Source organism: Fusarium mangiferae, assembly GCF_900044065.1.
Source record: "Fusarium mangiferae strain MRC7560 genome assembly, contig: FMAN_scaffold011, whole genome shotgun sequence".
In the NCBI taxonomy this organism is placed as follows: Eukaryota; Fungi; Ascomycota; class Sordariomycetes; order Hypocreales; family Nectriaceae; genus Fusarium; species Fusarium mangiferae.
In genome coordinates this window covers 290,456-317,244 of record NW_024573931.1, presented here as the reverse complement: position 1 = coordinate 317,244, position 26,789 = coordinate 290,456, and the positions used below count along the sequence as shown (strand labels likewise).

General features: G+C 46.3%; 10 protein-coding genes across 10 annotated transcripts; 5 read left to right on the top strand and 5 right to left on the bottom strand.

The window, feature by feature from the left end:
• Positions 1-6: 6 nt before the first annotated feature.
• FMAN_09894 (uncharacterized protein) lies at positions 7-959 on the bottom strand (the record flags this gene model as incomplete). Its single annotated transcript, XM_041820507.1, has 2 exons — positions 7-94; positions 154-959. 2 exons carry the CDS (start codon positions 957-959, stop codon positions 7-9), a joined length of 894 nt encoding a protein of 297 aa, XP_041686380.1.
• A 1,308-nt stretch (positions 960-2,267) lies between these two features.
• FMAN_09893 (uncharacterized protein) lies at positions 2,268-3,745 on the top strand (the record flags this gene model as incomplete). Its single annotated transcript, XM_041820506.1, has 2 exons — positions 2,268-2,327; positions 2,387-3,745. 2 exons carry the CDS (start codon positions 2,268-2,270, stop codon positions 3,743-3,745), a joined length of 1,419 nt encoding a protein of 472 aa, XP_041686379.1.
• Positions 3,746-7,962: 4,217 nt separating this feature from the next.
• On the top strand, positions 7,963-8,466 carry FMAN_09892 (uncharacterized protein; the record flags this gene model as incomplete). Its single annotated transcript, XM_041820505.1, has 1 exon — positions 7,963-8,466. One exon carries the CDS (start codon positions 7,963-7,965, stop codon positions 8,464-8,466), a length of 504 nt encoding a protein of 167 aa, XP_041686378.1.
• A 1,546-nt stretch (positions 8,467-10,012) lies between these two features.
• On the top strand, positions 10,013-11,050 carry FMAN_09891 (uncharacterized protein; the record flags this gene model as incomplete). Its single annotated transcript, XM_041820504.1, has 4 exons — positions 10,013-10,131; positions 10,182-10,618; positions 10,663-10,789; positions 10,834-11,050. The coding sequence occupies 4 exons, from the start codon at positions 10,013-10,015 to the stop codon at positions 11,048-11,050; spliced, it is 900 nt and encodes a 299-aa protein (XP_041686377.1).
• Positions 11,051-14,735: 3,685 nt separating this feature from the next.
• On the top strand, positions 14,736-15,467 carry FMAN_09890 (uncharacterized protein; the record flags this gene model as incomplete). The annotated part of the gene is made up of 1 exon (XM_041820503.1): positions 14,736-15,467. One exon carries the CDS (start codon positions 14,736-14,738, stop codon positions 15,465-15,467), a length of 732 nt encoding a protein of 243 aa, XP_041686376.1.
• Positions 15,468-15,753: 286 nt separating this feature from the next.
• FMAN_09889 (uncharacterized protein) lies at positions 15,754-16,493 on the bottom strand (the record flags this gene model as incomplete). The annotated part of the gene is made up of 2 exons (XM_041820502.1): positions 15,754-16,190; positions 16,238-16,493. The coding sequence occupies 2 exons, from the start codon at positions 16,491-16,493 to the stop codon at positions 15,754-15,756; spliced, it is 693 nt and encodes a 230-aa protein (XP_041686375.1).
• Positions 16,494-17,624: 1,131 nt separating this feature from the next.
• On the bottom strand, positions 17,625-19,188 carry FMAN_09888 (uncharacterized protein; the record flags this gene model as incomplete). Its single annotated transcript, XM_041820500.1, has 4 exons — positions 17,625-18,279; positions 18,330-18,448; positions 18,496-18,761; positions 18,813-19,188. 4 exons carry the CDS (start codon positions 19,186-19,188, stop codon positions 17,625-17,627), a joined length of 1,416 nt encoding a protein of 471 aa, XP_041686374.1.
• Positions 19,189-19,488: 300 nt separating this feature from the next.
• FMAN_09887 (uncharacterized protein) lies at positions 19,489-20,375 on the bottom strand (the record flags this gene model as incomplete). Its single annotated transcript, XM_041820499.1, has 3 exons — positions 19,489-19,725; positions 19,780-20,027; positions 20,081-20,375. 3 exons carry the CDS (start codon positions 20,373-20,375, stop codon positions 19,489-19,491), a joined length of 780 nt encoding a protein of 259 aa, XP_041686373.1.
• Positions 20,376-20,983: 608 nt separating this feature from the next.
• Positions 20,984-23,526, bottom strand: FMAN_09886 (uncharacterized protein; the record flags this gene model as incomplete). The annotated part of the gene is made up of 4 exons (XM_041820498.1): positions 20,984-22,841; positions 22,892-22,976; positions 23,047-23,341; positions 23,410-23,526. The coding sequence occupies 4 exons, from the start codon at positions 23,524-23,526 to the stop codon at positions 20,984-20,986; spliced, it is 2,355 nt and encodes a 784-aa protein (XP_041686372.1).
• A 1,282-nt stretch (positions 23,527-24,808) lies between these two features.
• Positions 24,809-26,522, top strand: FMAN_09885 (uncharacterized protein; the record flags this gene model as incomplete). Its single annotated transcript, XM_041820497.1, has 4 exons — positions 24,809-24,956; positions 25,024-25,090; positions 25,155-25,401; positions 25,539-26,522. 4 exons carry the CDS (start codon positions 24,809-24,811, stop codon positions 26,520-26,522), a joined length of 1,446 nt encoding a protein of 481 aa, XP_041686371.1.
• Positions 26,523-26,789: the final 267 nt, after the last annotated feature.

The window sequence follows — 26,789 nt, the reverse complement described above, 5'->3', positions numbered from 1 at the left end:
CTAGGTTTACCAAGAACTGTTGTCACTACCACCGTGGCGGTACAATGGGTACAACCTGGAGGTGGAGAGTGTGTTGTAGTTCCTGGAATTGACCCTGTCGTAGTGATGGTAATATGAGATACTGGGGGAATTACTACCGTTGCAGTGCAGTACTTGCAATTGGGTGGAGGCAGCAACGTGGCCGTTTCCACCGAGGTTCCAGTAATAGTGACAGTCTTAGGGCCGGGGCAGACGATGACCGTTGGCTTACCGCCGTTTCTTGGCGGGACAGTGGTGACATAAGGGAAAGGCCCAACTGTCGTAACAGTGGCGCAGTCGCAGACCGGAGAGCCGGGGCAGGAGATTACTGTCGTCTTGCCCCCAGGTTGAGAGGGTGGCTGAGTAGTGACGTAAGGGTAAAATCCTGTAGTCGTAATGCTAACGCAGTCGTGACAAACAGGAGAACCAGCACAAGTAATTACCGTGGTCTTGTCGCCAGGCTGCTGAGGGGGTAACGTGGTGACATATGGGATGGGACCAGTGGCGGTAACCGTGACACAGTCAGTGCAGACAGGGGTGACACCGATGATGACAGTTGAAGGACCACCACCTGCGGCTGGAGGAAGAGTCGTAACAAAGGGAATGGTCGCAGTCGAGGTGATGGTTACACAACCAACGCATGGAGGAGAATCCGCTGTGGGGCCAGGGGAACCAGGGCTACCAGGTGAACCAGGTTTGCCATTACCTGGTACACCGGGTTGCCCTGGTTCGCCTGGACCCGCAGTTTGCCCCGGGTACTTGGTGTAGGTACGGGTAGCCGTCGTGGCCGAGGTGGACCCAGAGCAAATAATCTCGTAAGGCTGCAGCTCAACGACGACCTGACTTCCGTCTCCGGAACAGGCATTTTGACCAGGAGCAGCTAATGCCTTGCTGACCAAGGCGAAAGCTGCCCCGCGCCCAAATAAGGCTAAGGGATGCATGAAATAAGGCAAAGTTGGTCAAACGAGTGAATAAGGGATCTAGACAAAAGGTTGTGTAACAATGAACGAATTGAGTGAGTTGGAGTGTTAGTATCAGCATGCCTCAAGACTGGATTATATATATAGATTGAAGTATTCTGTAGTATTACATGCACGACTGAGAAATTCAGCCCCTCATCCCGTCAATAGCAGGGCGAAAGGCCTAGCTCAATTCTTGGTAGCTCAAAAAAGATAATAGATGTTATCCCTGTTATCCCGTCACCTCCAGGGTCAAGAGAAAATTCCGCTCTCGCTGTCCAAGTGAGTTGGCGCTTTCCAACTTAACTCAGTCTTCTCTGCTGAATAAACCGCTTAGCTATAAGTCATGACTGCAAATAAGACATCTAGACACTACTGTAATGGTATAAGCTGGATAAGACAAGAGCAAGAGTGTGTTATTGACGTATTAGCTTAAACTGCGGTTTAATAACTGGCAATTATGGGGTTGGTATGACCCTCTGTATCTTGAGAAACGCATGCTATAGTAGAAATGCTCTTTATTGATAGTAATGTTACTGTCGCTGCCAACACCTGAAGCTATAGTACCTCTTCGCCTTAGGAGTATACCTGCCTCGTCCCTATCGGTAGATTGTGATGTTGAAAGTATATAAATGTAACTAGCAGCAGTTTTTAAGATTAATTAAGAATATAAATAATAGGTTGAGCTTTATTTTAATAATATATCTAGTAAGTTTAATTCTAAAATAGAGAGCTAGTTATATATTATACTGTTTGAATTAAGTGTATAAAATTAATACTTTAAGTTAGTAAACTTAATAATTATATTAAATATTATATATATTAATTTAAAGAACCTTTATATTTAAATACTATATAATTATATAATTAATACTTATTAGAATACAATTTAATTAATATAAATACTTTTAAGTATTTATTTAAATGATAATTTTATTTATTATAATTATTACTTTATAAGTTAAGTTTAATATTAAACTATTACTTTAAAAGGTTAAAGTTAATATATATTATATTATTTTAAAACACTTAATATATATACTTTATAAATTAAGATCTATAAATCTTTTAGGGTTCTCAGTCCAGTTTAAGTTAGCATAACTTAAGTCTAGGCTCTGACGTATTAGACTACGTATGTGGCTTGACCTCTGCCTCCTTACCTGTTTAGGCTACCGTTCCGCAAAGCTCAAGGGGGCATCTCCTGAAAACCCCTCATCTGTGCGATCCACACACACAACTGAAGGGCATCGCATATTGAGTGAGAGGACTGGTCTACTTGAGCCCGAAACCATGGTTTTTTATGGTCGCCCGTCAAAGGATTGCGCCCCCTGCCGAAAGAGGAAGACTCGAGTAAGGACCCTGACTTGGTTGGAAAGGCCATTGCCTGGTTTCTGACGTGAACCGCACAGTGTGACTTGGTGCCTACAGGCTGCTCTCAATGTCGCAGAGCCAAAATAACCTGCCACGGGTACCGGACCGCAAATGAGCTTGTCTTCCGTGACGAGACTCGGAGTACCATGCAAAAGGTTTTGGCCAGCCAGAGAGGCAGCTTGCTACCCTCCACGCCTCAATGGAGCCCAGACATGTCGGCGCGGCACGCATTCCTCTCTCTCTACGCCGGTACCTATTCGACCGATCTCGCAAGCCTGCAGCCATTACTGGAGCATGCACCTCCCCAAGGGTACCTGCAAGTCTCTGTTGATGCTGTTGGCTTGGCGTTTATGGCATTCATGTTGAATCGCCAAGATTTGATACCTCTTGCATACCAGCGTTACCTGACAGCCATACGAAGCCTTGGAACGGTTGTGCGATCCTCGATGCAAGCAAATCATAATCTAGACAGCCAGCCACTCAGCGACGTTACCCTTCAATGCGTCCTCCTCTTAGATCTCTACGAGAAGATGGCTTACCAACACCACCGATCATCGAAGTCCCCAGGACTTTTGTTGAGCCATGTCCACGGTGCGCTCTCTATTGTCCAGTCGCGCCCTAGAGGCGAGTTCTTGAATCCAACGATCCAACGGCTCGCTACCCAAAGCCTCTTCGCCTTTACACTAAGCTGCGGAGCTGCGGAGATACATATACCGGAGGCATTAGTAAGACTTTACCGTGAGTTGTGCAGCTATATACAAAGCATCCCGTGGTCAATGATTGGTCTCCTCATTCGTCTCATCAACCTTCGTGCCGACCTACGGGAAGGCAAGTTTGATCCGATTGATGTAGTAAAGCGCGCTCGAGACTTGTACGATGAGTTGTCTCGCAGGGAAAACCAGATGCCACGCTTTTTGTGGCCACAGAGGAGAGATGCATGCGAAACCGGAGCTTTTGACCACTACTATGACGTCTATCCCAACCACCAGGCGGTTCAGATTTTTAACTTGAACCGCTTCCATCGCCTCGACGCCGCAGAAATTATTCAAAAGTTTGAACCCAGCACTGAGATTGCAGAGAACATCGCACAGATGACTCAGGCAATATGCGCTTCTGTTCCTGCAATTATATCTCCGACGGCGAGGTCCCATAATTCCATTCCTTTCTCGCCGTTACAGATACTCGAGTGCTCAGCTTTATTGTCACCATTATATGCAGCTGCTCGCAATACACAAGATCCCGCAATGCGTGATTGGATTCTACAGACGTTGATGTATATGGCCAATAGCGGTGTAAAGTTGGCCCGAAGCGTGGCTCATGTTCTTATGTTCGAGCCACTTGCAAGCCAATGGGCTGTATTTGGGATAGTTGGTAATTATTCTGTTGTCGGAATTTGAATAATTAATAGTAAGATTCAGGTTCAGGGTAAGCAATATAACCCTTGACCTCCAGCGATGTGTGTGTCTCCACTGAAAGGTTGTGAGTGCTGCCATCTCCTACGGCCAATATATATAGCCAGGGCCGTCTGTATATATGCTAAATAATTATTAATTGAATAAGTTTTTTTCTTTATCTACTTTTTAAAAATCTGCAATTTTTAAGTCCTTATTTATATATAATAATTTATTAAAAATATAATTAACTTATAACTTAAGATAGTTATAGCCTCTACGCTTACTTATTATTACATATTAATTTACACTCTTGCTATATACATTGCTGACTCTGCTTAGAATTACTTCCTATAGCTACCGAGAGCATTAAACAGGATATGGGCATAAAGTTGTCATTATTCTTCTTCCATATTGCGGGCGCTCAATTCACCTTTGACGTTTATTATCTGCCTGGTAGCGGCTCTTGTTGTCAGCTGAGATGTCCTGTTGGATCGGGCTAGCTTATACATATAAGGACAGTCAAGAAGTGGAGCTGCCGAGTTATCCGCTGGATGGAGTCTGACGCCCGGGCGGGTACGAGCTTTTCCAGCAGCTGTCAAGAACGGTAGCCCTGGCTGCCCGGTTCGGATAAGCCCGACTGGAGCAACCATTTGACAGGATGAGACATCAGGGATTATGGCAATATTAAATGCAATTAGTCGTGCAATAGTTCTACAACCTGTCTAGTAAACATCTTGCCTATAGAAGATAGAAGTATCTAATTGCCGACTATATTAGACTTTTAAGTAAATGTAAGGAAAATAAGTTCTCTCTAGGTTATATAGTTAGTATTTTTAAAGAAATATTATAAACTTAAGACTAATTGGTAAAGATACCAAGAGCATAGCTGGCTGAAGGACTGCTATAAGCATCTGGATTGCAGGTTTTGTACTCAGGACAATAGTCGTGGTTTCTCTGCATATCGCATAATCTCGCAAGACCAGTTACAGGAGTTAGTATCACTATTCTGGGTCTAGTGATGTCACTCCAGAGCTACTTAGGCTCGTGCTAGTAACGTCGTTGTCGGATGAGAAGTTGGTTCTAGATGAAGCCTATGTGCTTAAAGTGCTTTATAAAGTAGACGAACTAAGTATGGTACTTAGGCTCGTTAGATTAGCCAAGCCAGATGAAGAGATCGAGACCGAGGAAATGACGACGTTAGAAGAGGCTTTTGGACTGGAGGTAATAGTGCTGGAATTGTTTGCCGTGGTTGCTGAGCCAGGTGAAGTATCAGAGCTAGAGATCTACTGCATTGGACAAGCTTGAACTGAAAGACGGATCTGCACATGACTTGACATCGGTGAGAATGACCGTAGTAGTGCGGGTAAGGCAGTCTGAGGTCGTTCTAGCAACGGAGCTGGTAGTCATGCGAGCCATAAAGAGGTTGAGGATAAGGGCATCGGTGACAGCGACTGTACCAGCACAAGTAGGACAGTCACTTGCTGGTTGGAAAGTAGCTGTACCCCTGGCAAGCCCTGTTGTATTGAATGTATGGACCGACAAAAGGGCCATTGGTGACTCTAATAGTGCCTGGGTATGTTGAGCAACTTGTCGGAGGGGGAAGAATTTCAATTTCTGCGGTTGGCCCAGTAGTGGTTTGCATGATGAATGGATCTGTATATGAGTCGTCCGTGACGGTAATGGTACTTGGGCAAGTAGGGCAGTGGGCAGCCGGCACTATTGTGGACATGCCTGTAACGGGCTCTGTTGTGGGTTATGGTATGAAGGGCCCTTTGAAAACAGAACTTTGGCTGCAGGTTGTGAAAGCAGTATCTGAGGACGATGAGGAGTCTGAGGACCTGGCTATTGTAGTTATGGCAGCAATAGGTCCAACTGTAGAGTTAGTCGTGCATGAGCCAATGAACTGACCAGGTGGTCCAAGGGTGACCACAACAGTTCTAGTGCAAGACTTGGTGCAGCCAGAAGTGACAGTCAGGGTCTTCGTTCCAGCAGACGGGCCAAAGGTAATCAGAGGAGAGAATGGACAGGTGAAGGTACTACAGGTAATAACAGTTCCCGTACAAGACTATGTGTAACCTGAGGGGAACAGAGTAGCTTTTCTTTTCATCTGCCCAGTTGTAGTCAATGTGTGAACGGGGCACTGGATGGGGCTTCAGTGACGATAACGGTCGCAGTACATGACTTGGTACAGCTAGAGGCAATAGATAAAGTGGTGGTATATAAGATTCATCCAGTCGTAGTTACTCCTGTAGTAGCGGCGTCAGGAATGAAAACGATGGCCGTGCAATATTTGCAACCAAAGACAGGGAGGATGGTTATGGTCTCTGGAAGCTTGGAAGTCACAATGACAGTCTTTCTTCCAGCAGAGGTGATGATTGTGGTCTTGCCACCGGAAGTGGCTGGAGGGACAGTAGTCATTTAATGAATATAACCCGTAGTAGTAGCTGTGACACAGCGGTTGCAAGGAAAAGGGACATCAGTAATGATAATAGAGACCCCGCCTTCGAAGGCAGGACGTATAGTGGCGCAGAATGGGACTGTCGCGGTGGTTGTAATCGTGACACAATCAACCCATGCAGGTACATAGCTGGGTTCGCCCTGCTTCGCTGGATGACCCGAGTGCCCATGTTCTGAGGGCGAATCAGGGTAGTCCGGGTAGCTAGAGTAGCCAGGAACGTTAGAGTCAGGATTCCCAGGCCCACAAGGCTCCCCAGTGACGTCAACTGGCCAGGGGCACTTGGTGTAAGTGCGAGTGACGGTGGTTTTAGAGATCTTGCCATCGCGTACGATTTCGTACGGCTGCAGTGCGACAGCCTCAATACTGCCGCTGCAAGACGTCTGCTCTACAGGCTGAGAAGCAACAAAAACGCTGCTCGCAAGGCCTAGCGCTGTGCCTCGTCTGAAGATAGAAGGGAGATATATGGTAATATATTGAGAAAGTAAATTGGGTCTTAAATAAATAGATAGATAGATAAATAAATAAAAAGAATAGTAATATAGTAACTATATAGTAGTTTGCTAGTTCTTCTTTATTATATATATTTAATACTTAACCCTTTTTGCCTTATTTTTAAAAGATTTATTAAATTAAAAATTATATTTACTTTATAATAAAACCTTTTATAAATTTTATTAATAATTTTATTTATTATAGTAAATATATAAATATATAGTATATAATTAATACTTTAATTTAAATAAACTATAGTAATAAGTTTTAAAGTAATTAAAATAATATTAATATAAAAATTATAATAAAGTATTTTTACTATAAGCTTTCTAAAGTTTTTTTAATAACTTTTTTATTAACTATTTATTAAGTTATTAATGTTTTAATGGTTTTGTTTTAATAATTATTAGGTATTTTAATCTTAATAAGGGTTAGGCTAAACTCTTATAGAGGCCTCTCTAAATATTTCTTAAGTGCAGGTTTAATAATAGGCTCAAATTTACCAGGATGGTAATTGTCGAGGCTACCAGCCCTTCAGGGATAAGGAGCCATCCCAGGATTGACTTCCAGCCATCTCACATATAGTGGAGAGTAGAAAACCATGTTCAGCTGAGAGATGTGTCGAACCTATCATTACTGTCCGCTTTAATTGGGGTGGCCACGTCAACGGATATCTGTTGGTCTCTAGCTAGGGAATATCCCCAGAGTCTCAGGGATAGAAGACTCCTTAATGTAGCTCGAATTCGGCTTTTCGGTATTTGTCTCTCGGCTTGTTCGAACAACAAACTAACTACGGTATAGATAACGATGAAGTATGAAGTTCTTCGGAAATCCACGGTCAAGATCGCCCTGGCCATGCATCATGCCAGCAAACTATCAAGATAAATTATTCTTGCCTGACCAGTTTAGGTCACTAACTTCAAGATATTTTGGATTTCACTCACAAGATCACTTTGGCGGATTTAACGTTAGGCTGCATAGACCCTGTAGGTACAGGGATAAACAAGTCCCCCAATCTCGGGGCTAACTGAGAAATGAGACCCATAGCACGATACTCATACAGACATGCAGTTGTAGGATTCTGAAACTGAGGGATAATCTGTTAGTCAAGATTGGGTTGCCCTGACACCGCCAAGGGTCTTGGAGATACTGAAAGGCTTTGGACATATATAAATCACTTGACATACAGACGTTGTCGTTTTCAGCCTGCACTTGGTTGTCGTCCACTCATTAAACCCATCACTCGTTTCCAAATCACCACAAACGCATCATGAAGCATCTCTCTATTTTTTGCCTTCTCTCCGTCCTCAATGGAGCCCTCGCTGGTAGCAACGATCCAGCCTCTGGCTGCGTGATGACCAGCGTCCTTCCGACTGTCACTGTCGGTTGTTCGGAGGCTCTCCCCAGCGCGACTCAATTTTACCCCCCTCTCGGCACTCAGCAGCCTGGTCACGAATCCTCATCGCCCATCAATGTTCAGCCTGGTCAACATTCTTCCTCCCCTGGCATCGCTCAACCTGGTGTCGATCATCCTGGGACCCAGTCTCTCACTGGAGTTCCCAGTAAGCCCACTTCTGGCTCTGGTAGAACCTCTGGATCCAGGCCTGTCATCAATGGCGGCTCCGGCTCAAACGGGACCCATACTGCACCAGGAACCCACGGTGCTCCCACTATTGTTTCTGGGGCCTCTGTGCTGATGGCTCACGTCAGTGTCGAAATGGTTGTGGCGAGCCTGCTAGCCTGCTTCATGCCAATGTTGATCGAGCGTCTCTGAGACATTCTACTTTTGTCTACAAGAGTTGACTGCTTTGAACGTGTGGTTTATGAACTACATGTGGAGGAAGATTCATAGGCCCGAATTGGACTACGACACGTAGTAATTCATCTTTACTTCCCATTCTTTATAGGAATACTTATTGATTCAACTTCACTTCTTTCGCTCCTTTAATACCTATAATGCATTTCTTTACAAACAAACGTTGAACTTCTTGTACCAAGATCTAGAGTAAAAGACTACATCAAAACATATAAAGCCAACATTACATCTACCTTCCATTCATTGCTCTTTCTCACGTTGTTGAAGTCAATGCACTCCGTAGACTTGTACGCCATAGACTATCAGGAATTACCGAATTGACTCGCTTCATTGGCCTGCTCTGGTCTAACGTCAGTAACAGTCTCTGCTGCTCAGTTCACTTGCTACTTCAAGACTTTCCCTAGCTCGACCTGTTATACCGGACACAACCAAGCGCACCACTGGTATGTTGCGACAAAATGTCTGCATGAGTCTCATTTTTTCGGTTGATCGACAGACTAGGTAGTCATGTCTTGGAATCCCTGAACTTTGGAATTCCAGTCTCGATAGGATTAACTTGGCCGAATTCATTTTGCCGAAAATATGTTAGCGCCCTCTCGTTAAGCAGGAAAATCTTTGACCGAAGAGGGATACGAGTAGATCCAAGTTCCTAGTGGTGCGTTCTCGTTAGCCCCAAAGCTTAAACTCACATTCGCCTTATTCTATGTGGGAGTCTGTACTTATGGCGAATTCTTACTGTAATAAAGTATAGCATAGCCCGCCTGAAAGTCTCAATCGCGCGAACTGCATCGACGATTTGGATCTTTAGCGTTGAGTTACATATACCTAAAGTAAGCCACCACAACAATATGTCAGCTGAAGATGTCAAGCCGTTATTTATCGGCCGTCCCCACTTCCTCTAGTGAGGCGTTAGATCCAGGCATCGGTTCATGAATTGTTCCTGGGGCAGAACGGTCCAACACAGGGAGAGATATTCGGCGCCGGTTGAAACCTTGCCCTGCCTGTGAACCTTATTCCACCCTAAGCTATGACTTAGATCCCTCGACTATCCCTAGCTATTGCACCCTTGAAACTTCGAGAACCAATGAAGCTGTACGATCGTTAGAGCTGTTCTAGACATTGTTGGAGATTGGGTGAAATTTGAAGCTAAACTAACCCAAATGTGTCGCGGTACGTTACCGTAGCTCGATTCAGCTGGATCATCTCCAATTAATGTCTTGGGGGCGGGGCGTACGCCCGCAGCAACTGAACGCGATGAAGATACCACGATAGTACCCCAAGGGGTAAGGCGATTTCCGCTGCACCCCACGGCATCAGTCCCTACCTGCATCACAGCTGTACCTGACCTTAGTCTCGTTTCCTATGCATCGGATCGCATTTCCATGCGGCCGGTGCGGGGATCCAGGTTCCTTAAAGACTGGGATGCCGCTCGATCAATTCCCGGTTAGTTACTCCCGGCTTCACTCCTTGTCCATTCTCTCTGATCTTTATACCGATCCATATTATGCAGGTCCAGTACGATCCATCACTTGATCTTGGAGCTCAAGAGCCCTTTGCAATGGAGCACCATTCTGTTCCCAGGTCCTATGAGCTGGATTTCAGCAATAAAGAGAACATCGACGAGTAAGACATTGCTCCTCAGATCTCGGGCATTTAGCTAACGTTTGTCTTAGGTGGTATATGGTTCCTGGAAACTCCAATTTCGTCATCGACTACGAGTATCCTCAAATGCCCCCCTTCGCCGAGAACGTGACAGATTTCTCGTACTTCACTCCTCAGACACCAAAGACATTCGGGATGAACTTTGGGTTTTCTCCTGTTGAGAAGGGCGAGTTCCTTCTAGTTGATCCCTTATTAGGTACTGGGATGGCCTTGGACGACGGGTACATCTCTAATCACTCGCTTCAGCCTATTGAGATGCCCATGACTAGTCCATCTAGTGTGAGCTCGGTTCCCGAGGACTCGTCTTGGGAGTTCGTCAAGCCACTTACAATCGAATCTGTCTGGGATCTCTCAGCTTTGCACCCCGACTCATGCAACATCTTGGGCCGAAGGAACTCGGAGCCTTTCAACTGGTCTGGTGCATCCACCCCAACAACCAACTCACAGGGTAAGCATACTCCGGTCAACGCAAACCCAGGCTGATATGGACAGATGAGCGCGAAGACCCTTCAGCTTTACTAGCACTATCTCTGAGGGACGGCTTTCGTTACCCCTGCCCTGACACATCTTGCAACAAGAGTTTCAAGCGCAAGGAGCATGCTAAGCGTCATTACGTGACGTGAGTATCTATCCATTATAAGAAGCTTGACTAACCGCGTGTAGCAAGCACAAGCCAAGAATGCATTATCTACAGTGTGAATTCTGTGGCAAGGACACCTTTACTCGTCGAGACAACTTGAATGCCCACCGCCGACTGCATGCTCGACACCCTGTCAAGAACAACGGCGGTGTCCACTTTGTTCCTGCGGCACTGAAAGTGCTGCAAAAGGTTCAGAAGCCTACGGCATATAACGGCAAGCTGCTTCGCCTACATGGCTAGAGCGGTTTACTATTTGCGGACAATTGGCCCGGTTACGTGGTCTGTAAACGATGCTATCGCTTTTGAATTTGGAAATGAGATTGGAATGTAATGTCGTATCAGGCTATCGGATTTTTTTAACATGTCTACAAGTGTTTGCAAATTGTTTCACCTTGAATAAATGGATTTATGTCGTATCCGGAACCCCCGTGATTTATCCCGATTTGTGATAATTAGTTTTAGCAAAAGTGCGTTCGGCCCCGGCTATGGCCCCGACGTCCCGTTGAAGTCAACCCGCACTCCGCAATAGTCCCACATCCCATTAATAGCTGTTCCGACATCCGAACACCTGATGCGACATCCGGATAGAGCTCCTGATCATAAGAGGGCATATCTTCGTTAGTCAGTTACACAAAACGTATCAGTATAGATCAGGATCTGCATGTTGACTCTGCAATGTAACGTTGCCCCTTATTGTTTCGCTCAAGACGATCGTGGCAGCATATGACCCTGCAGAAATTCGACCTCGGGAGCAAACCAATTAAGCGGTTGCCGCCCGAATATGATGGGGCCGGGGTCCCGGATTTAACGCCTAGCGTAGCGGCAGATGGTTTGGCCCGTCGCGGAGTTAAGGCCTAGCGTGGCGTCACACGTTCAGCACGGTCAGGCTAGCCGCGGAATTAATGCCTATCGTAGCGGCAGATCGCCAGGCCAGGCGCGGAATTGAAGCCCAGTGAGGCGTCACACGGTGGCTAGTGCGATAACCTTGATGGCTTAATCCCTAGTGTGGAATTCTAACGTTTAGTCGATAAAGCGCTTGCAGTACATACGTCTCGCCTGCCTTATGTAGAAAGTCGCTGTCGGCTAACCAGAGCCAATATCATCAGGGATCCAGAAGTCAGCTGATAAATATCTTATTTCTGATACCCACTTGCTTACTCACAGCTTACCGCGATCTACTAAGAGCCACTAATAGTCATTGATTGGTCTGTATAGTAGTTGCGCACGGTTCCAAATATGACGAGAGAGACTGTCAAAATGACAGGTACAGAGAAGTAGATAACAAAAAGGGCGTGCCCCTCGTTTACGAGTGTTATTGCAGTTGTGCTGAGGAGGGGATTCGGTAGACCATGGGCGTTTTTCACAATGATCATTAGGGGTGATGAAGTTCCTTTGCCTAGCCCACCACAGACCAGATTTCAGATGCTATGGTTTATCGAGACAGGCTAACTGATGCTTGGCGAATACAAGCTTTTAAGCCACATTTATAGCTCCAAAAGACGTCGATCTTACCAGACGGTCGGTAACAGTACCTATTGTATGTATAGAATCACCCCTACCTATACTGTTCTGGCAGACTAGCTGTTCTTTGCAGTCGTAGCTTGGAAATCCTGGACTATTTCCTCCCCCGAATTCTTCGACCTAACAAGACGCCACGGCACCAGCTGTGAGGCTGTGCACAATCGCTTATTTCGATATACTAACTGTATTAAGTAAGCGTTCCGCACACGTGAAAATATGAGGCAATTTAGTTTGCCAAATCCATTAACCCCAGCCTATGTTATACGCGTATTGTTCTAGGTAATGTCCCGGATAATGTCCTGAACTCTCTTCTAAGCGAGGTTCAAAGGCCACTTACAACTATTCCATACCAAAAAGGTTTCGGTATTGACGTAGGTATCCGGGAGATTCTCTCTTCAAGTTCAGTCTCAAACTGAAACTTATCAATTTTATACCACAGATTATCATTTCGTTTGTTTGAAAGTCTCTGACCAGTTGCGCCTTCAGGATATCAACCCCACATTCAACAGCTCTGTGATTTCAATAGTCAAAATTTTGCTATTCAATGTCTCGTTCTCCTCCTTGATACTTCGAGTTGCCCCTTAGGTAATTGCCGGCTGTTTCCCGGGAGGACTTTGATGTAGTATGGATAGATGAGTTTGATGTATAGTTTTCAAATGACATTGCTTTTTTCTATTTAAGTTTAAATATCCAGTATTAAACGCAAGATCTGCAGTAAGTTTCTAATTATGAATTGCTTGTATATATAATATAATTTTTCACCCATGCGATCATTGGTGAGACCGGAATACAATTATCGCAAGGACATGCTTTACTACGAAATGTGTTCATTTCCTTAATGTACGATATTATATAAATTTAAAACCAGTAGCCTTCTTTTCTTTATTTATGTATATAGTAAGTCTTCCTGTTATATACCTTTTTCAAAGCTGTAAACAACATGTAAATGTGACCAAGCATTCCAGGGTAAGTCAGTAGGCCACAGCGAATTGATAAAAAATGGCCAATGAGGGATCAGCGTCCCCAGATTCCAAGACCAGGTGGGCCATTAGATTACCAGATTTAAAGCTGCTGCGTTGAGCTGCCATTATCCTGCTCTTTATTATCTGCTGTTATTATCACCAAGCGTCACCTCAGCGCAACTCCACTTCTTCTCAAATTTACAGAAACGAGAATTTTTTAGAGTTCTCTAAAATGTCTCGACTTTTCAACCACAGAAGGACCGATCCTTTACCTCGGTTCTTTGGAATATCCCTCGCTGTCACTGTGGTACCTTACGGACTCGGTGGCCCGTTGATGTTATCTATTTACGGCGGTGGACAGTTCTTAATGTTTATTGGCATCCTGGTTGTTCTGCTCCAACGTGCTGTTGCAGTACCTGGGAGAACTGGTCTCTCGACACCCAAGGGCCAACTTCTGGAGTCTATTGCTAGTTGTACAGACTCACAAAGACCAAGAGATACCAACATGCAATAGAATACTCACCGGGTGGGCATGGCTCATCGGGAAGTGGACCATCACATCGCTAACCGGCTTTGCATTTGCATCCCTCATCGTCGCTACCGCGACTGTGTAGCGGCCTGAATGGATTCCTACAGCGCACGAGATTTTTTATATCTTTTTTCGGGATTTGCATTCTCATGTTTATCCTCTATGCAGCAGTCGATCTTAGCATGACACTGCAGCGGCAATCTGGAGTATTGTAATAGCTATCGCAATCCTGATTGCTCTCAGTCCCACTACCGAAGAGGGAAAATACTCTTCTTCGTATGGGCTCACGCACTATGGCACCACTATCTCTGCCTGGAGAGAATGCTCCGTCTTCCCTGGACTTCTGTCTCGTACAAACGCTCTCTAGGCTATTGGCGTGGTCATAAGCCCCTATGGTAGTAGTTAGCTATCGGCCCTCTTTCCGTCGACCCTGGCCTACAAGGGATACTTTAACTTTTTCAACTAACCCCCCAATTTATTCAAGACATAGGTGAAATACGCTTACCTATTTCTTGTTCAAGAGAGCTGAAAACCTTCAGAACCCTGCCGGGCTGAGACCTCAAGGCACTCTTGTCAAGCGAAGCTGGGAAGTCTTTGCCGACCTGTTGCTGCGCTATGTCACAGATTTCGACAGAGAACGGTCCGTCTGATGAGGTATAATCTATGTGAGATATTGCCACCCATAGTTTCTACAGGCGGAAGCCCTTGTGTTGTCCGGTGCCGACCTCGACATTCGTAGCGATGTGTGAACCTGAGGGATGCAGCATGCTTCAGAAAGCAATTCTCATTGAGATATAAATCCTAATCCTCCCGATAATGCCAGACTATGCTCTGACAAATCATCCTTCACAAACCTCCAACTGTGTACACTTCTACCATATTTTTAGCAAAGCAATACTTGGTACTACTTGCCATGAAGCTCACAGCGGGTCTCCTCATCCTTAACCTACTCTCCCTGGGCCTGGCTTCAATTTACAATGAATGGGGATTTGACAACGCACCATCTACGGGACTGAATGACATAACCTTCCCTATGAGTATGAAGGGAGCACCCAGAACAAATGGTTACTATTTTGCACAACAATTTAGCTTCAAAGGAATGAGCGATGTCGGGTACACCGGCCTCCAACCTCGGCCTGAGAAAAATGGCAAACGGGTCGTTCATGCTGTCTTCTCCTCGTTCCAGGATGGGACTACAACTCAGCACAAGAACTGCCACGCAGGCGCTGACGGTGGCCCCGGAGTCAGCTGTGCAATTGACATCTTTGGTAGCTATTCTCACCTCTACCACTTTACCGTGCGCAACATCGGCGGTACAACTTGGAGAGGGACTCTTACCGATACAGCCACTGGAAAATCCAATGTCATTGGCGAGTGGAAGCTTCCGTCTTCAGCAGGCAAGATTGACAATGGGCAAGTCGGTTTCGTCGAGTACTTTAACTGGAATGATGGGACAACGAATCATGAGTGTAAGACGCAGCCCTTCACTCAAGTATTCTTCGGCAACCCTACCTCCAGGACATCAGGAGCTATTGGTGGTGCGATCACCAAGATTTATGAAGCTGGCGAATGTGTCGGAAAATTGGATCTGAAGGCCACCAAAACTACCAAGGGATATAAGATCAAGGCTGGCTTTGTCCAGTAGATTGCCCCAAGTCCATTCCATCCACGACTTCACGCTGGCTTGCCCGCGTTTGTTGGCTTTGGATGTTGGTATATCATCTATATACAGGATCGTGGAGCTGTTCCTATGTCAATTGTCGATTCCTTTATAGTGCTAGGAGGCCTCATGGCTTCGGCGATGAATAAACCTATTACTTCCTACTCGTAAGAACACCTATTTAATCGTCCTCAAAACTATCCCTAAACAAGTAGCAAGCAAAGTCATTAACAGTTAAGTGTCTGTATTGATATGCTGGGGGGCTTTTAATCTAAGCTTGCAGCTCGTGTAGAACCTTTGGCTTTACAGGCTGAGCATCTGACTCCACTAAGACACTATCCGGACCAGCATCTGCTTCTGCCATCGAACGAGAGGATTGTAGACCATATTTCGGAGGACCTTTATCTTCTTCATCTGCACGACTTGAAGTTCTATCCTGTCGCGCCCGTCTCTTTCGACGCATAAACCACCATCCCAAACCTGATAACAGAGCCAGACCAGCAACCCCTGCAACTACTCCACCAGCTATAGCTGCCACGGGCATCCTTTTACTGGAACCAGAGGAATGGGACGCAGATGAAGGGGGAGGCTTTATTGAAATACGCTTCGCATCCGTTTCACAGCAATCAGCGCGTGTATCCTCCAAATAGTTGCAACAGAATTTATCTGATCCGCATTGGTTGACTTGCACCAATAGAGCTTTGGGTTCTATTGACTTGGTCAGTAGCCATCGACAAAATAAGGCAGTGACTAACTCAGATCACAAATGAATTGACAATCGCTCATATCATCGCTTGAGCAGGCACCTTGATACCGAAAGTGCCCCGTCCATTCACACAAGCCATTTGGCAAGCATCGATCACCTGGAAGGCAGCAAGTTGAGAAAGTTGTGTTACCGGAGCCACACGGCTTATACTTGTAATCCGCCCACTCCCCGTTTGGATTATCACATCTCTGGCCTGATGCCCAGCTGAATAGAGATACCAATAAAAGTAAGCTGTTTAGCTTCATTTCAAGGGGTCGCTGGGAGAATACGTGTAACGGGCCGCTAGGGTCTGCTTAAGTGCAACGATATGGAGGGAGAACGGAGAATAAAAGCTTAATGAAGAGGACGGACCTGATTATTTAGGTGAACCTGACATGGTTCTTGGTCCTCTAGGCCAACAATGACATCAATATGGTCTTACATTCAAGGTCGAGACCAACAAACTCATGAACAATGCCAAGTGACGTCAATTGTCTCTTGGCATTTGATCTGTACATAACCCCCAACCCATGATTCGTCGGCTGAGTCAAGCAAAAGTCCCTTGCAAGGGTGAATTGTATGAAAGAAGTAATCTCCGCATCAAGTGGCCCCCAAATAATAATTTATCTTGTCCTCCAGGCGGGCACGCCTCCGAGTGATGCTAATTGGCTTTCACAACTGTTGAATACATACCAGCATGCCATGACCTATCAGTCTAGCCTTTGGAAGAACCGAATGAGTCAAAACAAAGTGGCACAGTGGGCTATCGGTACAGGAGCCAATGCGATCTGTCTGCTGGGTCCCCATAATTCTCTTTGTATGTCATGTACGTTACTAGTTTCAGCTGAGACAATGAACTATGCATTACTAGCCTTTGTGGGGTTCTTGGTCCATGTGGAGTATGTGTCTTGCTTGAGAGAAAGGAGTAAGTGCGTGATGACCCATTTCATGATGCAGCTAAATAATCAGATCATGCAGGTCCCAAGGCTGAAGCGGAGCTCACAATGTACTAGGGAATTTAAGAGGAGACACTATGTAATTATGGCTAGATCCACAGTAATGGGCTAGCTGTATTTGTGATTTCTTCTGGTCATGCAGGAATGTCTATCCAATAATCACGAAATGTCTCCTGGAGCAAATCCCATCGGCTGAGATGAATGTGTGTATCGTGACCAGATAGGTGCTCGGACCGAGCTCCGGCAAGTGTACGAGATAAGCCCCAGAGGCTATATCACCTGTATCAACATGTCCCGGGCAGGTTCTGGTCGTCTGATAGCGCTGTACTTATGGAGCGATCCATTGCCATGATATCCAAGTTGCAGTGGGGAAAATGTACCAATACTTGTGTCCAGTCGACTTTCCAAGCGGTCTTACAGGGCTATGAATAGCAATTATTTTTAAAGAGGTGCTAAATCCGCGTGCAGTCTATCTAAGCCAGCTGACCAGACTATGTCGACCCACGCCATAGAGCGAAGCTTATTGACCAGGCCGTTCCATCTTAGGCCTTGTGCTCTCATTAGGCGTTGAAGTTGAACTATTAATCCTTGCCTGTCTTTACCGACTTCTGTCATGGCCCCAATGACTAGTATAAACAGCTCACCGTGTTCCGGACCCGCCCAATTAAGTCCATGCTCCCAATACATCCTGGGTAGTCTACCTCTGAAATGTGGAGTCACCACATTTGAAGTCCTGTTCCCCGCCAGAAACGTGACCGGGCCTGAAAGATATCCAATCACTGCTAGTCGAAACATCTCGTATGTTAGAATGCAAGGCGCCAAGGAGTGCTGGAGAATATCTGGGCTGTTGTATCGCGGCAAAGTTAGTGTTGTATATACTGCATCCTGAAGTTCTGCCAGTAGAGCTGCATTCTGGCTCAGTTCAAGCTCTGATTGTCCCATAGCTAGATTCGATAGTTTGAGAAGCAGCTCCAGAAGCACTTCAATATCTCTGTGGCTCTTTTGTACGGCATCCATGATCCCGTCCTCAAGATCGGCTTGACATAGCTTGATATGAGGTGGTTGGTCTAGGATCATAGAACCTGTCAAGTCCATCCTATAGATGTCATTCATACTATCAAGAACCTTCAAGACTGGTTTATATACCAAATCGTCGTTACCTGCAGGCATCGGGAACTGAGGGTATTTATGCCACCTCGATACTCAATCATCTTTTGAAGCCCCGACATATGCGTCTTCCACCGTGTTAAGTTATTGGTGAATATCTTTTGAAAGTCAGCATAAACACTGAAAGAAAGTATTCCAAACTGACATCATAGCACGCTAGATTCACCACTACACCAATAATAGCTTCGTGAGCCATAAGCTGAGCCCCAAGCTGATTTCGCAATATTTCAATGGAAGCATTGTAATGTGTCAAACTGCTGGTGCTCTCTTCGGATGCCCATCCTCCAGTCCTCTCAGGATCTATCTCAAGGCGAGCGAGGGCCAAGTGCATGGCGCTGTCGTCGGCCAATGCAAGAGCGAAACAAAGCTCGCGCATGAGCTTACAGACTGGTGCCTCCTGTTCTACGGCTACTGCGTATTGTTAGAACTTAGATACTTGTTTGACAGGACCGTGGAACTAACAGAAATGCAGCATGCTGCTCGTTCGGGCGGAAATGGGATATCTGCTGGGCTTTTGGTAAGGGCAAAGAGATGGGACTAGATTTAGTGAATGTCGGTACTCGAATGCCCACGATGTTTCTGGGGTTTTAATGCCAGGACTAGAAGTGTTGGAGCTTGCTGATGAGCCTTTGCATGTGACCCCTGGTGCCTGCGACAAAGACTTGACAGATTTCAAGGTACTTTCTGTCTTGTCGTCTGGACGGGCGCGCCTCCGAGTGATGCCAATTGGTTTCATCACATGACTGTTAATTCTCCTCTGAGTTTTCCTGTCTTTTATGTCTTGTGGTCGAGTAATGTTGACAAACATCAACTCTACTGCTGGATGGGATGTCGACATTGTAAATATGGGATGCAGGTATGGAGCAGAGAGGTGAGATGCATGGATTGTTCTTTGCGAGTCCCTCGTCTTAAATCAGGCCATCTATCCAGGGGTGGTCCGTGAGTACAGCCCCTGTTGGGGGATTTGGGTTGTCAGCACTAAAGCTCAAAGCAGATCCAAGGCCGCCCCAGAGAGCGAATAGGGGCAAGATCAACTAATTTCGTATCTCCACTACAGTAACAAGAATGACTTTGAGTATGGCAAAACTCATCAGCATGCAGGAATTGTTGTCAAGTACATACATTTTGACACATAATGTCAGTTGGTGACTCCACCACTGACAGAGATGTACTGCCCCGTAATCCATCTCGCTTTCTCAGAAACCAGTAGAAGCACAGCATCAGCGATGTCCTTCGGAGACCCAGCCCTATTAGCAGCTCGCGTCATCTCGATAGAAGGTCGTTGGAATTCATCAGCTATGGCTGCAGGGATCGCATCAGTCAATACAGGTCCAGGCGCGACTGCATTGACCGTGATGCCCTTGCTGCGACCCCACTGATCTTTATGTTAGACGTGGCGCACAGATTGTTTGATCCAGTTTCAACTTACCTCCTTAGCCCAGGACCAAGTGAGACTGTCGAGAGCAGCCTTGGAGGCCCCATATACTGGGATGTAATTGTCACCCAGCTTGGAAGCGATAGAGCTGATATTGACGATACGACCTTCGGGTACAATAAGAGGTACAACGGCTTGGGCGACGAATATGGTGCCCTTGATATTGACGTCTAATACTTCAGCTAATTGTTTGGGAGTGACTACCAACGTCTCGCCAAAAAGTGGAACTCCTGCATTATTAACTACAGTTGCATGTTAGCGTATGGTGGTGAGATGGCAGTGGCCGTACACGTACTAAGGATATCGATATGGTCAGTGTTAAACGCTCTCAATGTCTCGTCAACCAGATATTGAGCACCCTCTGGAGTATTGATCGAGGTCTGGATAACGGCGGCTTTGCCACCATATGCTCTTATACTCTCGGCGACAGCTTGGGCTCTCTCGGTAACAGAATCGCTCACGTAGTGGATGGTGACGGCTGCTCCATGTCGTGCCAATGTTATCGCTATAGCTGCACCGATGCCGTTTTCTCGACCAGAGCCGGTGACTATGGCTATCTTTCCATGAAGAGAAAGGCTGTCGGTGGTCATGTTGAGTGCAAAAGGGTTCATGTAAAGCTGAGTGATTGTCAGAAGTCCAAACGTTGTCAACTACGGCTCTATTTGTAAGTGCGCGCCCATCATTTTAAAACTCCAATATCTCTAAACGACTACAGATTTAATGTAGCCAAGCTATCACCTGTTTCTCATCTGGGTAAGAGGTGTTAAGACCTGTTCCCTATTCAGGCCAAGTATTTCTTACTTATTTGCACAAATAGTCAATACTCAAAAAGTCCGATGTCATCGACCTATGGACCGGAATACCTCGGCTCTAAAAAAGATCCATACCTGACTAGACCTAGATAGGAAAAAGGTATCCCTGTCACTGCGGCTGATCCATCACAGCGCTTACCAAAAATACTCCACGTAGATGCATTGCTAGCCGTCACTCTTACGTCGCCCTATTGATCAACTTGCCGCAATGGATATAGGTCAAAGAAAAAGCCAGGAAGCTTACTGGGGTAAGAGAATTTTCCAATGGGAAGATATTAACAGTCACTATCCCAAAGTTTGCTAATCTTACAAGCTTACTTCATTCCTATTCTTAAGTTTTATAAATGGTTCCAAACTGAGCCTTTTTGGATGGTGAAATCCACCTGTTAATCGGCTATACACGCCTTGTAAATGCCCGGCTGAATCCTCCAGGCCACTTCATTCTCGTCCCAGTAGCTGCAGGCTACATCAAGCTCGACCTCTAGCTTCACCAGTTGAGATACACCTGGTTGTAGCGAGACTCTTGTGAACGCTTTAAGCTCACGCTCAGGCCTCCAAACTAAGGTATCTTTTGCTGGCTTGATATACAGATGGACGACCTCCTTGCCAGATACTGCACCTGTGTTCTTAACCTCAACGTGGCATTTGAGTTTCGGCTCTGTCGATTCTCCGTCGACGGTAGCCCTAAGCCCGGAATAGCTGAAGTTGGTATACGATAACCCGAAGCCAAAAGGCCACCTCACTCGGCTTTGGCTATCGCGGCAACGGTATCTAACTTCTAACCCTTCTTTATATTCAAGGTAGATATTTCCATCTTCCACGGCCGTGGGTGAGAAGTGTTCGAAGCTTGGGCAATCCTCGAGGGTCTTGAACCACATTGTGGCAAGGCGCCCGCTTGGACAGACCTTGCCAGTAAGAATATCGGTGACTGCTCTCGCGCCTTCTTGGCCGGGAAAATGGGCGTTCAATATCGCGTCTACATCGTCAACGAAAGGGTTGACATTAATCGGGTTGCCGCAATGAAGAACTAATACCGTCTTCTTTGAGACGGCGGCTACAGCCTTTATCAGGGCTGTTTGATTCAGTGGCATGTGCATATCTTCAAGGTCGAATCCTTCCGACTCGTATTGATCGCTGCGGCCAGCGTAGATGATGCTGATATCTGACTCACTTGCCAGCTTCGCCGCCTCAGCGATAGCCTCTTCCTCTGACCGGTACTCCTCGAAGCAAAGCGTAGCAGAAAATGGCGTCGGTTCGCCGACAGCAAGTTCTTCGGGACCCTTGACGATGACACGGATATCGTAGGATTTGCCGGCCTCCATAAGAACTTGCAAACGAGACTCTAAAAGGATGGGGTTGAAGATGAATTGCTCGGTAGAGATATCCTTAGCTGGACCTGTCAAGACAATCTTGTCATTGATGGCCACGGAGAAGGAGCCAGTACACCTGACTGCCAATGTATGCCGACCAGTGCTAAGGGGAATCAACTTTGTGATGAGCTGTAGATTGCAGCCTGGAACCTTCAACTCTGGCTTGAACCGGCCAAGCATCCAAACATGAGGTTTCGCCTGGAATTCAGACAGAAGAAGCTCGGATGACTCTTCGTCGTAGTACTTAATGTCCACACCAGGGCGGCCATCAGCAGAGATTAACTGCTCTGTTGGAGCTATCGGGATGAGTCGACGGGTGCGGACACCAAGAGCGCATTTGACGGAAGGGAATTCTTTTCGCATGACATCCAAGGGCGAGAGTCGATATTGCGGTATACAAGATGCACTCCCCCCTCCTGTAATAACAGGATCTGCAGAAAATTCGCCGATAAGTGCTATTTTTTGAGAGTCCGCAGGTGAGAGCGGAAGTGCCTTGTTGGCGTTTTTGAGAAGAACAATTCCACTGGTGGCAATCTCCCAAGCGAGCTTGTTTTCTTCGTCGCGAATTTCTGATCGCTCAGGCTTCTGGTCATGGCAGGATCGTGTCCTGTTTCTCAGCTCGAGCATCATTTTCACCCTATTGTTGATCTCTTCTTCGGTAACGGCGCCGCAATGAACCGCTTCGACCAGTTTTGATGCGCGAAAGACTGGAAATGGCATTTCGAGATCCAGCCCAGCCTTGATTGGCCCGACTGTATCATGAACTCCAAACCAGTCTGACATGGTCATGCCCTTGAAGGCCCAGTCGCGTCGTAAGACCCTTTCGATTAAATCCGGATTGGCACTGCAGAACTGTCCGTCGACCTTGTTATACCTAGACTGATTCTCAGTTCGAAATCCAATACTATAAACATCGCGACTTACGCAGTCATCACACCTTCGGGGTCAGATGTTCTGAGGAGATGTTGCCATGCTGCAAGGTAAATTTCTCTCAGTGTCCTCCCGTCAACTGATTCCCTAACGTCATAGGAATGGCGATATGTCTCTGCATCGTTGCATACGAAATGCTTTACACATACGCCAACTCCGCCTCGATGTAAGCCGTTGACAATAGCCCCAGCTAGCTGGCCAGAGAGGGTCCTCGCTGAAGCACTCGAAATTGCGGCCCCCTCGCGGATCACGGTGAATATTGATAGTAGGTCCCAGTACAAGCTGTGCGCTTTTCAATCTCGCTTGCACGGCCAGTTCCTCGCCTAAACGGCCAAGAAGCTCAGCGTCAAATGTTGAGCCGTAGCATGTAGTGCTGGGGAAACTGGCAGTAGTCACCTCAAGTTCCATGTCATGTGGACCAATGCCATTCACAGAGTTAGCTACCTGAGCGGTCGCATTAGTATATATTCTTGTCTCGTCATATCGTAGCCGTGGCGTATGGGTTTGCTTACTTTCATAGGCGGGATGCCCAGGCGATCGATGCCAGCGGCAGCATGGAAATCTCGCCCAGAGAGAAGGGATACTTTCTCTTCAAAAGTCAGCTCAGGGAGCAATGATTGGAAATCCATATTGATTGTTACAGCTCTGCGAAAAGATTCGTGAATGATGGCGATGTAGGTACTAGTAACCAAACGTGACGGTCAAATTTTATATTGATCTGCCGACTGGCTTTACCCACGTTTCAGTCGTCATTTTGCTAATGCTTTCAGCTGCTCGGAATTCCCGTGTGGATAACGTTTTCCTCGGCAGGGAAGCAAATAGAGGGGTTTGTCAAGGCCTTGACTCAGTGAGTTACAGCCGCTAACAAAAAAGGCAAAGAGAACAATACTTGCTGAGGATCCTATTTCAGCTTAAGGTTACATTTATCTTACGAATTCATGTCTCACGCAATTCGCGCACGAACGCGGTCTCTCTGAGAGAAAGCAAGAGATTGCCCCTCAAACTGTATAGCCTGGTAATTTCCTGAAAGGGGATACCTAGAGGAGTCTACCCGTAAACAGAGTCCGGAAAATCCGAGAATCTACTTGTATAGCTTTATTCCAGGCGAGCTGAAGCAACTTAAGGATAGAGCGGCTCGGAAGACTAGATGGTTACGGACGAGGTGGTGGGATACAACTCCCAATTATCTAACCTGGTATTCTTAGACCAGAAAGAGGCACTAGAAACGCGAATTGACTACGTGTCCTGTCCTTAGAAAAGACCTGGGTTTACAGGTTGACTAATTAGCTTGTCGTAAGCAAACCATCCGAAGGACCAGGCGTGTTGACATCAGATGAACACTACTGTTCAACACTTTCTTTTGCAATATTTAGGTAGTATAACTCCAGTTCAAGTGAGGTCCGGTCAGGAAGAGGATTTGGTAATACACTTTACGAAAAGAAAGAGTAGGAGTAGGAGCAAAAACTAGTAAATTCGAGACACCATATTCTCCAGAATCTTAAAACTTGTGGATGACCTGTAATTCCACCCGCCGCGTAATGGGACGACGCTCTGAGAATATGTTACCATCATTTGCGGAGAATTGGCACTTACACAATCAGGGTTAGCTAGGCCAGTCCCCGCGTGGCCGTAGCATCCCTGACCTTTAGATCGCCCTCTCTCATTCGGCCATCTCGCCGGCCCGGAAAACCCGAGAATTTTCCCCATGGGGATGGTTGTCTAGATCGTCCAGGACGGAGCATCCGAGTAATGAGAGTGCGAATAAGTTGCCTCGGCACTAGAAGCCCCCAATGCCGGATCATGTAAGAAGTACTTATATCTATACTCATGCGTTAACTTAGTTACTATCAGAAAATCAGCTCCCGGATTGATCATTGACTGTCAACCTTTAATGGTCTGCTAAATCACAAGATGTCGTATCCTTCAGGCGAAAATGGGGACAAGGCTTTTGACGTTGACCACACCGAATCAGTAGTGATTCAGGCAGACCGTCAAAAATCGGCTTGGCAATGCATCTTGGAAAACCCAAAGATAGCGGCATGGACTCTGTATGCGAATGGTTTGTCTAACCTCATACCTTGACCACCTATCAGGTCTTCGAAAGTCGTTGCTAAAGTTAGTCACAGTTGGTTCCGCGTTAGTCGGTTATGAGAATCTCGCATTGTCGGTCTGCCTGGCCATGCCAGCGTTCCAGTCAGTATAATTCAGCACACATGCACAAACTCTCTATTCAAGCCCAGACTTATACTTTCTTCAGGAAGACATTCGCCTCCGACGTAAATGGTGTCCTCATCATTCCTGCCGCTTGGCAGTCTGCATGGAATGCAACATATAACGTACTACAGTTATTTGGAGCATTTACCGCTGGACATCTTCAGGATTGGTTCGGTCGTCGAGCTGTATTCTTAGCGGCTATCATCTGTGCATCAGCATGCATTTCACTTTCCTACATCTCACAGACTCAAGGCCAATTCCTTGGTGGAAAGATAGTCACTGGTTTTGCTGTAGGTCTAGTGCTAGCAGCCACCCAGACGTATGTTTCCGAGATTGCACCTCTGCCAATGAGAGGGATTGCATTGGGCATGAATACAGTTGAGCCCTCACTATAAAAGAGACCAGTTCTAATTTCGTGTTCCTTCAGAATCTCGGCATGCTTATTGCGATCTCCGCCACCTTCAGCCGGGTCTCTATCATGGACGAATCTGCCTTCCGCGTCATCTTTGCTGCAGCATGGGCGTTTCCAGGTATCCTTGCTCTTGGCCTTCCCTTCCTCCCAGAATCACCATACTGGCTTGTTATGAAGCAGGAGCATGACAAAGCCCGCCAAGCTCTTCAACGCCTGTCGCCATCTGGAGAAGATATCGATGCTCGACTCGACCAAGTGCAGCAAACCGTCTACAGAGAGCGCGAGCTTGCGAATGGAGATGTTTCCGTCCTTGACTGCTTCCGCGGAACAAATATGCGTAGAACTCGCATCATTTTGATCTGCATGTATATGCCAAAGGTTGTTGGTGCGGTTCTCTCTTCAAACGCGCCATACTTTCTCAATCAGACAGGCCTTGACAGCCATATGGTTGTGACTCTGACGCAGATTGGCATCAGCATGGGAGTTGTCTCAGCCGTAGTTAATCTTTTCTTGATGATGAAACTACGCCATCGTTTGCTCATGTTCTGCGGCGTCGGCATATCAATCATCATGTACCTGATTATGGGCATTGCCAGTTTGTTACCCAAGACAACAGGTTCGCTTACCGTCATTGGAGTGTCTCTCCAATTTATCTCCATCTCGTACGGTCCAGCTGTAGGTGCATCTATGGCGGTAGCTGGCGAAGTATCGGCAAGCAGACTGAGAGCCCAATCGTTGGGCCTTGGTGCAGCCTTTATGGCACTTGCGGCCACCTTCTGGCAAGTTGTTCTACCTTATTTGTTTAACCAGGACGAGGCAAACCTTGGTGGAAAACTCGGCTGGATTTTCCTTGGGATGGCAATTGTTTATCTTGTTATCGTATATTTTGATGTCCCAGGAACAAGGGGCAGAACCTACGAGGAGTTGGATGTCATGTTTGAGAAGGGTATTCCGGCGCGGAAGTTTGAAGCATACAAGTTTGAGGACAATAATGCTTAAGGACAATTCTTTCAATGTAATCCAAGTATTCAAGCACCTACTCAGACATTATATAGCTGCAAGGTAGTGCTGAGGGGGGTGGTAGCTAATTAACATGCCCCAAAAACAGTTCTTTTCCGCCGTCTTATGCAATAATAGAAGTACTGGCAGATTTCGTTCTAAAATCGGGATATTGTTCATACCTATATCTAATCTACCGCTTATGAATACAAGCCCCAGGCCGTCTAGGCATTGGTGAGCAGTAGAGAAATAGGCTAGAAGAGCAGG